Source organism: Phocoena sinus, chromosome 11 (assembly GCF_008692025.1).
Source record: "Phocoena sinus isolate mPhoSin1 chromosome 11, mPhoSin1.pri, whole genome shotgun sequence".
Taxonomy (NCBI): domain Eukaryota; kingdom Metazoa; phylum Chordata; class Mammalia; order Artiodactyla; family Phocoenidae; genus Phocoena; species Phocoena sinus.
Window position 1 is genome coordinate 101,477,783 of NC_045773.1, and position 12,941 is coordinate 101,490,723.

Genomic DNA, 12,941 nt, shown 5'->3' on the forward strand with positions numbered 1-12,941 from the left:
ATAACTGAGGCAGAACAACGGGTAAGTGACAAGGAAGACAGAATGGAGGAATTCACTGCTGTGGAACAGAATAAAGAAAAAAGAATGAAAAGAAATGAAGACAGCCTAAGAGACCTCTGGGATAACATTAAACACAACAACATTTGCATCATAGGGGTCCCAGAAGGAGAAGAGAGAGAGAAATGACCCGAGAAAATATCTGAAGAGGTTATGGTCAAAAACTTCCCTAACATGGGAAAGGAAATAGCCACCCAAGTCCAGGAAGCACAGAGTCCCAGGCAGGATAAACCCAAGGAGAAACAAACATTATTGAAATCAACAAGGGAAAAATGACAAATAACATACAAGGGAACTCCCATAAGGTTAACAGCTGATTTCTCAGCAGAAACTCCACAAGCCAGAAGGGAGTAGCACAATATATTCAAAGTGATGAAAGGGAAGAACCTACGACCAATATTACTCTACCCAGCAAAGATCTCATTCAGATTCGATGGAGAAATCAAAAGCTTTACAGACAAGCAAAAGCTAAGAGAATTCAGCCTATCAAACCAGCCCTACAACAAATGCTAAAGGAACTTCTCTAAGTGGGAAACACAAGAGAAGAAAAGGACCTACAAAAACAAACCCATAACAATTAAGAAAACGGTAATAGGAAGACAAATATCGATAATTACCTTAAACGTGAATGGATTAAAGCTCCCACCAAAAGACACAGGCTTGCTGAATGGATACAAAAACAAGACCCATATATATATGCTGTCTACAAGAGACCCACTTCAGACCTAGGGACACAAACAGACTGAAAGTGAGGGGATGGAAAAAGATACTCTATGCAAATGGAATCAAACGAAAGCTGGAGTAGCAATACTCATATCAGATAAAACAGACTTTAAAATAAAGAATGTTACAAGAGACAAGGAAGGACACTACATAATGGTCAAGGGATCACTCCGAGAAAACAATTATAAATATTCACGCACCCAACATAGCAGCACCTCAATACATAAGACAACTGTTAATAGCTATAAAAGAGGAAACTGACAGTAACACAATAGTGGGGGACTTAAACACCTCACTTACACCAATGGACAGATCATCCAGACAGAAAATTAATAAGGAAACACAAACTTTAAATGACACAAGAGACCAGATAGATTTAATTGATATTTAAAGGACATTCCATCCCAAAACAGCAGATTACACTTTCTTCTCAAGTGCACACAGAACATTCTCCAGGACTGATCAAAACTTGGGTCACAAATCAAACCTCAGTAAATTTAAGAAAACTGAAATCACAACAAGCATCATTTCCAACCACAATGCTATGAGATTAGAAATCAATTACAGGGAAAAAAACATAAAAAACACAAACACATGGAGGGTAAACAATACGCTACTAAATAACCAAGAGATCACTGAAGAAATCAAAGAGGAAATCTAACAATACCTGGAGACTAATGACAATGAAAACACGACAATCCAAAACCTATGGGATGCAGCAAAAGCAGTTCTAAGAGGGAAATTTATAGCAATACAAGCCTACCTCAAGAAACAAGAAAAATCTCAAATAAACAATCTAACCTTGCACCTAAAGGAACTAGAGAAAGAAGAACAAACAAAACCCAAAGTTAGTAGAAGGAAAGAAATCATAAAGATCAGAAGAGGACTAAATGAAATAGAAACAAAGAAAACAATAGCAAAGATCAATAAAACTAAAAGCTGGTTCTTTGAGAAGATAAACAAAATTGATAAACCTTTAGCCAGACTCATCAAAAAAAAGAGGAAGAGAACTCAAATCAATAAAATTAGAAATGAAAAGGAGAAGTTACAATGGACATCACAGAAATACAAAGCATCATAAGAGACTACTACAAGCAACTCTATGCCAATAAAATGGACAACCTGGAAGAAATGGGCAAATTCTTAGAAAGGTATAACCTTCTAAGAATGAACTAGGAAGAAATAGAAAATATGAACAGACCAACCACAAGTAATGAAATTGAAACTGTGATTAAAAATCTTCCAACAAACAGAAGTCCAGGACCAGATGGCTTCACAGGTGAATTCTGTCAAACATTTAGAGAAGAGCTAACACCCATCCTTCTCAAACTCTTCCAAAAAACTGCAGAGGAAGGAACACTCCCAAACTCATTCTATGAGGCCACCATCACCCTGATACCAAAACCAGACAAAGAAACTACAAAAAAAGAAAATTACAGACCAATATCACTGATGAATACAGATGCAAAAATCCTCAACAAAATACTAGCAAATGGAATCCAACAACACATTAAAAGGATCATACATCATGATCAAGTGGGATTTATCCCAGGGATGAAAGGATTCTTCAATGTACGCAAATCAATCAATGTGATACACCATACTAACAAACTGAAGGAGAAAAACCATATGATCACCTCAATAGATGCAGAAAAAGCTTTTGACAAAGTTCAACACCCATTTATGATAAAAACTCTGTAGAAAGTGGGCACAGAGGGAACCAACCTCAACATAATAAAGGCCATATATGACAAACTCACAGCAAACATCATTCTCAATGGTGAAAAACTGAAAGCATTTCCTCTAAGATCAGGAATAAGTCAAGGATGTCCACTCTCACCACTATTATTCAACATAGTTTTGGAAGTCCTAGCCACAGCAATCAGAGAAGAAAAAGAAATAAAAGGAATACAAATTGGAAAAGAAGAAGTAAAATTGTCACTGTCTGCAGATGACATGATACTATACATAGATAATCCTAAGGATGCCACCAGAAAACTACTAGAGCTAATCAATGAATTTGGTAAAGTTGCAGGATACAAAATTAATGCACCGAAATCTCTTGCATTCCTATACACTAACAACGAAATATCAGAAAGAGAAATTAAGGAAACAATTCCATTCACCATTGCAACAAAAAGAATAAAATACCTAGGAATAAACCTACCTAAGGAGATAAAAGACCTGTACTCAGAAAACTATAAGACACTGATGAAAGAAATCAAAGATGACACAAACAGCTGGAAACATATACCATGTTCTTGGATGGAAGAATCAATATTGCGAAAATTTCTACATTACCCAAAGCAATCTAGAGATTCAATGCAATCCCTATCAAATTACCAGTGGCACTTTTTACAGAACTAGAACAAAAAATCTTAAAATCTGTATGGAGACACAAAAGACCCCGAATAGCCAAAGCAGTCTTGAGGGAAAAACACAGAGGTGGAGGAATCAGACTATATTACAAAGCTACAGTAATCAAGACAATATGGTACTGGCACAGAAACAGAAATATAGATCAATGGAACAGGATATAAAGCCCAGAGATAAACCGACACACCTATGGTGAACTAATCAATGGCAAAGGAGGCAAGGATATACAATGGAGAAAAGACAGTCTCTTCAATAAGTGGTGCTGGGAAAACTGGACAGCTACATGTAAAAGAATGAAATTAGAACACTCCCTAACACCATAGACAAAAATAAACTCAAAACGGGTTAGAGACCTAAATGTAAGACCAGACACTATAAAACTCTTAGAGGAAAACATAAGCAAAACACTCTTTGACATAAATCACAGCAAGATCTTTTTTGATCCACCTCCTACAGTAATGGGAATAAAAACAAAAATAAACAAATGGGACCTAATGAAACTTCAAGGCTTTTGCACAGCAAAGGAAACCATAAACAAAACGAAAAGACAACCCTCAGAATGGGAGAATATATTTGCAAACTAATCAACAAAGGATTAATCTCCAAAATATATAAAAAGCTCATGCAGCTCAATATTAAAAAAACAAACAACCCAATCCAAAAATGGGCAGAAGACCTAAATAGACATTTCTCCAAAGACATACAGATGGCCAAGAAGCACATGAAAAGCTGCTCAACATCACTAATTGTTAGAGAAATGCAAATCAAAACTACAATGAGGTATCACCTCACACCAGTTAGAATGGGCATCATCAGAAAATCTACAAACAACAAATGCTGGAGAGGGTGTGGAGAAAAGGGAACCCTCTTGCACTGTTGGTGGGAATGTAAATTAATACAATCACTATGGAGAACAGTATGGAGGTTCCTTAAAAAACTAAAAATAGAATTACCATATGACCCAGCAATCCCACTACTAGGCATATACCCAGAAAAAGCATAATTCAAAAAGACACATGCACCCCAATGTTCATTGCAGCAGTACCTACAATAATAGCCAGGTCATGGAAGCAACCTAAATGTCCATCAACAGACGAATGGATAAAGAAGATGTGGTACATATATACAATGGAAATATTACTCAGCCATAAAAAAGAATGAAATTGGGTCATTTGTAGAGACGTGGATGGATCTAGAGACTGCCATAGAGAGTGAAGTAAGTCAGAAAGAGATAAACAAATATCGTATATTAACGCATATATGTGGAACCTAGAAAAATGGTACCGATGAACTGGTCTGCAGGGCAGAAATAGAGACACATATGTAGAGAACAAACGTATGGACACTAAGGGCGGAAAGCGGTGGGGGGCAGTGGTGGTGGAGTTTGGGAATGACATATAAGAACCTGCTGTATAAAAATAAAATAAAATTAATTAAAAAAAAAAAGATGAGAGAGGGGGAAGTCAGTGTAACAATTTATAAGGTCTAATTGGAAAAAATCCAGAAAATAATGGGGGAGAAAGCAAACAAAAACACGAGAAAATTTGCCAGTACAGGCAGCCATAATCTCCCTGCTTTAAGGGGCCTATCTAGTGCCCCGCAAAATAAATGGAAAAGAAGGAGCTGCTCATCAAGGCATTATTATAGTGAAATTTCGGAACACAGGACATTTCTTATAAAAAGAGAGAGAAAAAAGCAAGTCCTATAAAGAAACGCCCACTTATCAGAAGAGGACTTCTGAATAGCAATAAGGGAAGCTAGAAATCAGTGTAATAACAATTTAAAAATTCTTTAGAAAATGATCTCAAACTAGAATTCTATTCCTTGATAAATCAGCAATGAGAATAATAGGCATTTTTTAGAGACACAGTTCCCCAAAATTGTCCTTTCTGTTCACTTTCTTCAAAAAGCTATTGGAGATGCATTAGCAAACAAGGAGGTAAAGCAAGAAACTGGATACAGGAAACGGAATCACAACGTCAGAGAAGAACAAGGGACTCTGGAAAAGGGAAGCAAATCCTACGCAAACTACCGTCAACTTGGAGCCAGAAGGCTGGGAGCATGAGAGTCCTCTCTTCCCCTCTCCCACCGACTGCTTGCTCTGGAATGAACGGTATGTATACGATCACAATGATTACATTAACCTCGACCATGTCCATCTGCAAGAAATGTGATGAAACTGGGCAGAACAGAAACGTGTGAGGAACAGTATTAAAAAAACTAATGAAACCAAAACATATGGCAATAACTTAAAAAAATTTAGACAAACACACTATCAAGGCATTTCCACTTCTGAGAATCTAGTACACAAAAACATTCAAAGAGGGCTTCCCTGGTGGCGCAGTGGTTGAAAGTACACCTGCCGATGCAGGGGACGCGGGTTCGTGCCCCAGTCCGGGAAGATCCCACATGCCGTGGAGCAGCTGGGCCTGTGAGCCATGGCTGTTGAGCCTGCGCGTCCAGAGCCTGTGCTCCACAACAGAGGAGGCCACAACAGTGAGAGGACCACATACCGCAAAAAAAAAAAAAAAAAAAAAAAAACATTCAAAGATACATACATAAAGACTGGTTTCTACTGCTGTGAGTTAAAAGAGATCTTCACCCAAAGAGTCTTTCACGTCTACTGAGGACATCGTCTCCAAGTCGTGTTCTTAAGAGGACCAAATACAAGTTCACAGAAAAATAAACACAGAGCTGCAACTCTGGAATGACAGGATACTTATTTATTACTGTGATCTAGCCTGCTAGTTAAAAGAAAAATCATAAGCCTAGCTCATTTAGTATTTATCTCTCTTTAAAACAGAGGGGAAAAAATGCCCTACTTAAAAAGAAAAAAAGATTGTGTTTTTAATGAACACGGATTTATATAAATTTGAAGGAAAACTCTATTAAAGAAAAATCAGTGTGTGTGAAATATCACATGTTGGTAATAGAAAACTATATGGCGTCAAGGCTACAATTTTTCAGAGAAAACTGCTTGTTAAGAAAACCTACCAACTGAGCTTCAAAAACAGTCAGAGTTTGATGGATCAAACGGGTATCTTTACCTTCTCCGAGGAGACCGGCTTCTTCTTCTGGGAGATCGGCTCCGTCTGAGGGGGGAGCGGGACCTCCTCCTAACAGGAGATCTACTGGCTCTTCTTCGGGCTGGAGACCACCTACTGATTGGGCTGGCATCTTTTGACCTTTCCCGCCTACTGAGGATGTCATCTCGAGGTCGTGTTCTTAAGGGGACCAAATACAAGTTCAAAGAAGAATAAATCAAATCAGAATAAATGAATTTCTTCTGCATGTAAAGAACACTTGAAGGAAAGGGCACATTAACCTAAAGGTAGTAAACAGATTAATAAGTTTTATAACAAAAATTCAGATGATCACAGTGACATCTGGTGTTACGGCAGACACACAATAGAAGGTCTATTTCCTCTGGTCTCACAATTTGAAGCATTATTAAAGATTATTCATATCGTTAAAGCCACTGATTTTAATTTCAGATAAACAAAAAAAACTTGCCCAAGTGAGTAATAATATTCCATTCCCTTGGTTTGAATACTGTTTTCTTTTTAAATTTTTGCAATTAAGAGCCTTATTTTTAACGTATCAATTAAGAATAAAACCCCCCTTAAAAGTCAACATTAACCTCAGAAGAGGAAATACAGGTAAGAGTTTAGGGAAAAGGACAGTCCACCTAGTCATCAAAGTAAATATTGGTATAACTTATCTGGAAGGAAATGTGGCAGTTAACTTTCTAAAATGTAAATGTACATAATCTCAGACTGCAATTCCACTTCTATGAATCTATTCTAAAAGAAACTTAACACAGAACCAATGGATGTCTTTGCAAACAATCATGAAAAACTGGAACCAACCTCAACTTTCATCAGTTTCAACAAGGGAATGGTTAAATATATTATGGTACCTCTACACTGTGAAATACCATGTTGTTATTATTGATATATGAAGAATTAAAAACGATCCTTATGTATTGTCACAGAAGTGTTTCATGAAAAAAAAAAATCACTGTTAACATAAATAGTATGAAACCTATTTTTAAGAAAAAACGCATACATACAATTGTATGTGCATAGTAAAGGGGCTAGAAAGAGACAGTCTTCTTTGGAGTGGCAGCAGAGGAGGGATGGAAAAAGTGAATTTACAGGCTTCCAGCACGATTTAAATTTCTCTTAAATTAGCATGTATCTCTTCTGCAACTAAAAATAAAAATTTGTTTCAAATATTCAACTCTAGTCCTTGATAAACTCCTCCTCAGAATTTCCTTTTCAAACTGAAAGCAACAGAAAGAGAACAGGACCTTAAGAACGTCAGATAACACCAGCAACACTGTCTCCACAGAGCTGCAGGCAGAGCCATTTCATTACACTGCTTAGAAGAGTCAACAGGATCTCTTAAGATACAGCACTTTGAAAATAGCATTCTTGAAGCTTCTCAAAACATAGGATGATTTATTTAAACTTCAAGGCCAGTTCAGATTTATACCCATACACAGGAAACATTAACATGCAACAGTAGATGGCCAGGAATTCAGAGTTATCTTTGCATGGTATAAGCTGACATTCTTTTAAGGGAAACTTGGTTGGTAATTTCTCATGTCTAATTACTGAATATAAAGACATTAAAAAATCAGTTTCTAAAGTAGCTTTTGGACTCATCTAAACAACACCCTCCCCTCTCCGCCAAAATCCCTTCTGTGCCTTTACTCATCAGTTCTATGACCCTAGGTAAGTTAGATAACCTCTCAATCTATTTTCTCATTTATAAATTAAGTATGACTTACTTCACTCTGTATTAAGTCAGAAAGAGAAAAATGAATACCGTATGCTAACAACTATATATGGAAACTAAAAAAGCGGTACTGATGAACCTAGTGGCAGGATAGGAATAAAGACGCAGATGTGGAGAACGGACCTGAGGACTCAGGGAAGGGGAAGGGCAAGCTGGGACAAAGCGAGAGAGTGGCGTGGACATATATACACTACCAAACGTAAAATAGATAGCTAGTGGGAAGCAGCCACATAGCACAGGGAGATCAGCTCGGTGCTCTGTGACCACCTAGAAGGGTGGGATAGGGAGGGTGGAAGGGAGGCTCAAGAGGGAGGGGATATGGGGATATATGTGTACATATAGTTGATGCAATTTGTTGTACACCAGAAACTAACACAACATTGTAAAGCAATTATACTCCAATAAAGGTGTGAAAAAAAAAAATGATGACAAAAAAATTAAGTATGAGGATCACTCCACTTCATGAGAGACAATCACGAGAACTTCTGAGAAAAGAACTGATGGACCAGATGTATATGAAACATTTTCATTATTATTGATAAGAAATAAAATCACGTCTTACACTATTCTTCCTAAACTTAAGAGGTACTATTTATTTTTTTCAATGAGATTACAAGTATATGAATTAGTAACAGAAAAAAACTTCCAGTTTTAATTTAATTATATTTTGGGGACCAAAAAAGACAACTGTAGTTCCAATCATATTGTCAGAATTCAAAATCATGTCAATTCAAAAGAATGGACAGATCACAATCCTTAAACTGATACCTCCATTTTTTAAATTGTCAGCCCATACTGTTCAAAGAACAATCCCTACTCTGGAACTATACAATCTCCTTTCCCATAAAATGGGCATACATAAAAAATAAATAAATAAATAAAATGGGCATACATAGACTCATCAGCCAAATTACTTGGATTTAAAGGAGTGATTCTGCACATCAAATACTAAATTAAGAACTTTAAAAATGTCAATAAAATTAAAAATCACCTAGAGTCAAGATACTGACAAGAAAGTGCAAACATTAATATAGTTAGTGGACAGGGTTATACATAACACTATAAAACTCATTACCATCTCATTTTTATTGTCCACAAGTTCTAGTTTCTCCTCTGAAATCTGCTGCAATACAGCTTTGCAGTCAAGTTACCTTGGCGAAGAAAGGCGTCTCCGTTCAGGCTCCCTGCGTTTTCTTTCCAAGGATCGGCTCTTGGCTCTCCTACCAGGAGACAGAGTTCGAGAAGGTGACTTGCTTTGCTTAGACCTTCTATCATTTAAGAGTGGAGATCGACTTCTTCTTGACTTATCACGTTGTTTCGGAGACAAACTTCTTCTTTTGGGACTACGACCAGGTCTTCTACTGGGTGACCTATTTTCTTTCCCAGAGGAAGCATCTTTAGAGGGAGATTTAATTGGCTTCTTCTCTTTATCAGTTTCAGACCGTTTCGATTTTCTCTCTTTGGACCGTGACCTTCTGTCTTTGGATTTACCTCTCAAGTCAATTGGGGATCTAGATTTTTTGCCTCGATCACGACTTCTACTTTCATTTATAATTGGGGATTTTTTCCTATCTTTTGACTTACTTTTATCTTCAATTTTCACCTTGTCATCGGCAGGAGATCTGGCCTTCCCAATCTTCTCTTGAGAGCGCCTTCTAAGGGTAGGAGACTTGGACTTTCTTGCCTGATCTTGAGACTTGCTTCGTTTGGAGGGACTTTTGGACTTTTTCCTCTCCTTTGATTTGCTCCTCGTCGCCTTCTCTTTAACTATTTCAACACCTCCCTTACTTTTCTTTTTATCAGACCTATGTCTAGTCCGTTCTTTGGATCTGCTTTTACTTCGTTTTTTTGTACTATTTTTATTGTCCATAAGTTCAAGTTTCCCCTTCGTACTCGAAGATCTAGTACTAGACCTATTTCCATTTCGTGCCTTTTCATGAATCTCCCCCTCCTCTTCAGAGCCAGACTCATAACCTTGTAATATGAGCCCCATGCCAGACTGGACCTTTCCTTCCATTAACTCATTATCAAGTTCAGCTTTAATCAAAGCCCTCTGTTTCTCCAAGTCTTCCAGCAAAGCCAAATCATCAAGTTTAGTTCTTTTTGCTGGAGACATACCTTCTTTGTCAGAAGCATCAATAACCTCTTTTCTTTTGTGTTTCTTATGTTTATGCTTATGTTTATGTTTTTTATCCTTGTCTTCTTCTGAAGAATGTTTATGTTTCTTATGTTTACTTCTGTGTTTATGCTTCTTTTTTTTGTGACGACTGTGCTTATTTTGAGATTGGTCTTCTGATACTTCTCCATTTTCTTCATTTACACTCTTTTCAGAATTATCAGCATCTTCCATCCTATAAATGTATCAAACACATTTAAAAGTCACATCATTTATCAAGCATTCAGAATCATAACAAAATAATAGCAATGATAAAGTACATCTCAATGGGATACATGAAGTTAGTCACTGAAATATTTTATTTCAAAGGTATATGGCAAGAACTGAGTTGAAGAGTGATTTAACTTTAATTTGTTTCTAATGGTTGAACTCAAATACCAAAAGTATTACAGGAAATACATAATGGGGGAGGTTAACATAATTATACTTAATAGAATAAGGAAGGGAATCCAAACCAGGTGCAACAAATTGTTAATGCTGACTTCCTTAAACAGTCACTCAAGTAACCTGGTTTTTAAACCAGCATTTCCCACACAACTCAACATCAAAGGACCTCCCCTCCCATTTTCTTTTTCCGTAAAACATTAGTAATGACATATATTGGGACACACATCTCCTTCTCCACTTGGATTCAGAAATATATATATATTTAAATCTCTAAAGCCAATACAGAGCTACACCCAAAAGCAGCAGTCCCTTCGATGTGCACAGGCGGCTGATGGCTGATGTTGATATTGTAAACACATCCCGAGGGTTAAAAACTTCAAAGTTGGGCTTCCCTGGTGGCGCAGTGGTTGAGAGTCCGCCTGCCGATGCAGGGGACACGGGTTCGTGCCCCGGTCCGGGAAGATCCCACATGCTGCGGAGCGGCTGGGCCCGTGAGCCATGGCCGCTGAGCCTGTGCGTTTGGAGCCTGTGCTCCGCAACGGGAGAGGCCACAGCAGTGAGAGGCCCGCGTACCGCAAAAAAAAAAAAAAAGGGTGAGTAACACTGTCCTAAAGAATGAGTAAGAAATTAACCACAAGGGTTAAGGGGTACTTTAAATATAGGAAAAAAGATCAGTGTTACCGGGACGTCAAACTTGTGGAAGAGACTGGTCTAACGGAGGTTAAGATCTCAAGCAGACCAATTCCAGATGGAAAGATATAGTATGGGATTCTGGAAGCACACGGCTGAGACAGTCAGAGGCTCAGGAACTGCAAGGTTAAGCTACTGGATGGATGGTCTGTAATGATACTGCTGTTATGGTCCTCCAGCCAGGTCTCAGTCTTCGATACGCTTGGGGGATGAGGGGCGGGGCAAGCAGCACAACACAGCACAGCATGCTTGTGAAGTTACTCGCTCACAACAATGAGGGGGTGTGGAGAACATGGAGAACATACAACTACCACATGGCACGAACTTTGAATGTGGGGCGCCAGACTGCCAATGTCCATTTCTGGCACTACGCACTGTGGGAAAGGAGAAAGTATTAAACAATGCTGCAGAGGAAGCCGTGTCTTCAGCTGAGTCAGGTTTTAGTCTGGCCTGACTTCTCTCAAATGTGGTATAAGAAGACACAGGATAGATGAAGTAGTGTTCTGGGATCATCAAATTTTCTCAGAGATTTGGAAAAGGAAAGTGTAATTTTTGTGTCTAAAAAAGAAAAAACCAACATGGCTTTATCAAGGAGGGGGGAAAAAAATCACAGATTTAGGGTGAAGATACAAAGACATTTCAACTTTGATCCTTGTATAGACTACAACCTCATACAGGTAACCACCTCCCTTCCCTAGAATCTCCCAGCCCACAGTCTAGAAGGTGAGCTATGTGTCGGTTTTTCTGAACCTTGGGCTACAGAGAGAAAAGCTTGAGAAAAACAGAACTAGGCTAATTCAAGATACAGAAGTAGGTACGGAGAACCTTTTTGAGGTCGGGAAGGGTTTTCAGGTATATAAAATCTCAGTGTCCGAAGTACAAAATTCTAGTCAATAAGCTAAAACCCAAACAATGTAGGGCAGCGGTCCCCAACCTTTTTGGCACCAGGGACCGGTTTCATGGAAGACAGTTTTTCCACGGACGGGGTAGCGGGGGATGGTTCAGGCAGAAACATGAGCGATGGGGAGCCACGGGGAGCCATGGGGAGCGGCAGATGAAGCTTCGCTCGCTCACCTCCTGCTGTGCGGCCCGGTTCCTAGCAGGCCACACGCCGGCGCACCAGTAACGGTCCGCAGCCGGGGAGTTGGGGACCCCTGATCTAGGGAATTCCCTGGTGGTCCAGTGGTTAGGACTCCATGCTCTCACGGCCAAGGGCCTGGGTTCAACCCCTGGTTGGGGACCTGAAATCCCACAAGCTGCACAATACAGCAAAAAAACAAACTCAAACCATCTGAAGACCCTCTAAGTATCCTCAAGGAAAAGGAGAGTTGGGTGGTAAAGTCTCCAGAGCCAGACTACCTGGGCTCAGTTCCTGGTCTCACTACTTACTAGTTGTGTGGCCTTAGGTGAGTTTAAGCTTGATGGAGAAAGGAGCAGTGCCCACCTCAAGGCACGCGGTAAGGACAGCACAGTGCTGGCTAACAGACATCAAGGACAGCGAGGCCTAGCACAACCCTAGGGCCCCAAAAGTAAGTTGTTCTTATTGTTCAGACACTGGATAAATGTGCTCCCCACTGTGGATACTGTGCAGCTGTGGACGGACACTAAGAATGTTATTTTAAGGAATCCTGGCGGGAGCAAGGATCCTCGAGTCAAACGGCCTTGTTCCAATGCCGCCTGCAATGGGACACCTCTAATGTGACCCTAGACAAGCTACTCCCCTGTGCCT

The 12,941-nt window shown here is 39.1% G+C and overlaps 1 protein-coding gene across 15 annotated transcripts in view; it reads right to left on the reverse strand.

Annotated features, from left to right (window-relative positions):
• Positions 1 to 12,941, reverse strand: part of PRPF4B (pre-mRNA processing factor 4B) — a 40,968-nt gene that overhangs the window by 23,251 nt on the left and 4,776 nt on the right. For all 15 annotated transcript variants that reach the window (XR_004352133.1, XR_004352139.1, XR_004352138.1 and 12 more), the window contains exons 2-3: positions 9,111 to 10,310; positions 6,204 to 6,380 (exon numbers count right to left, since the gene is read on the reverse strand). Coding sequence is in view for 3 of the 15 variants with exons in the window: in XM_032648213.1 (XP_032504104.1) it covers positions 6,204 to 6,380; positions 9,111 to 10,310 (1,377 nt within the window). In the remaining 12 variants the exon portion in view is untranslated. The remainder of the gene's footprint in view (positions 1 to 6,203; positions 6,381 to 9,110; positions 10,311 to 12,941) is intronic.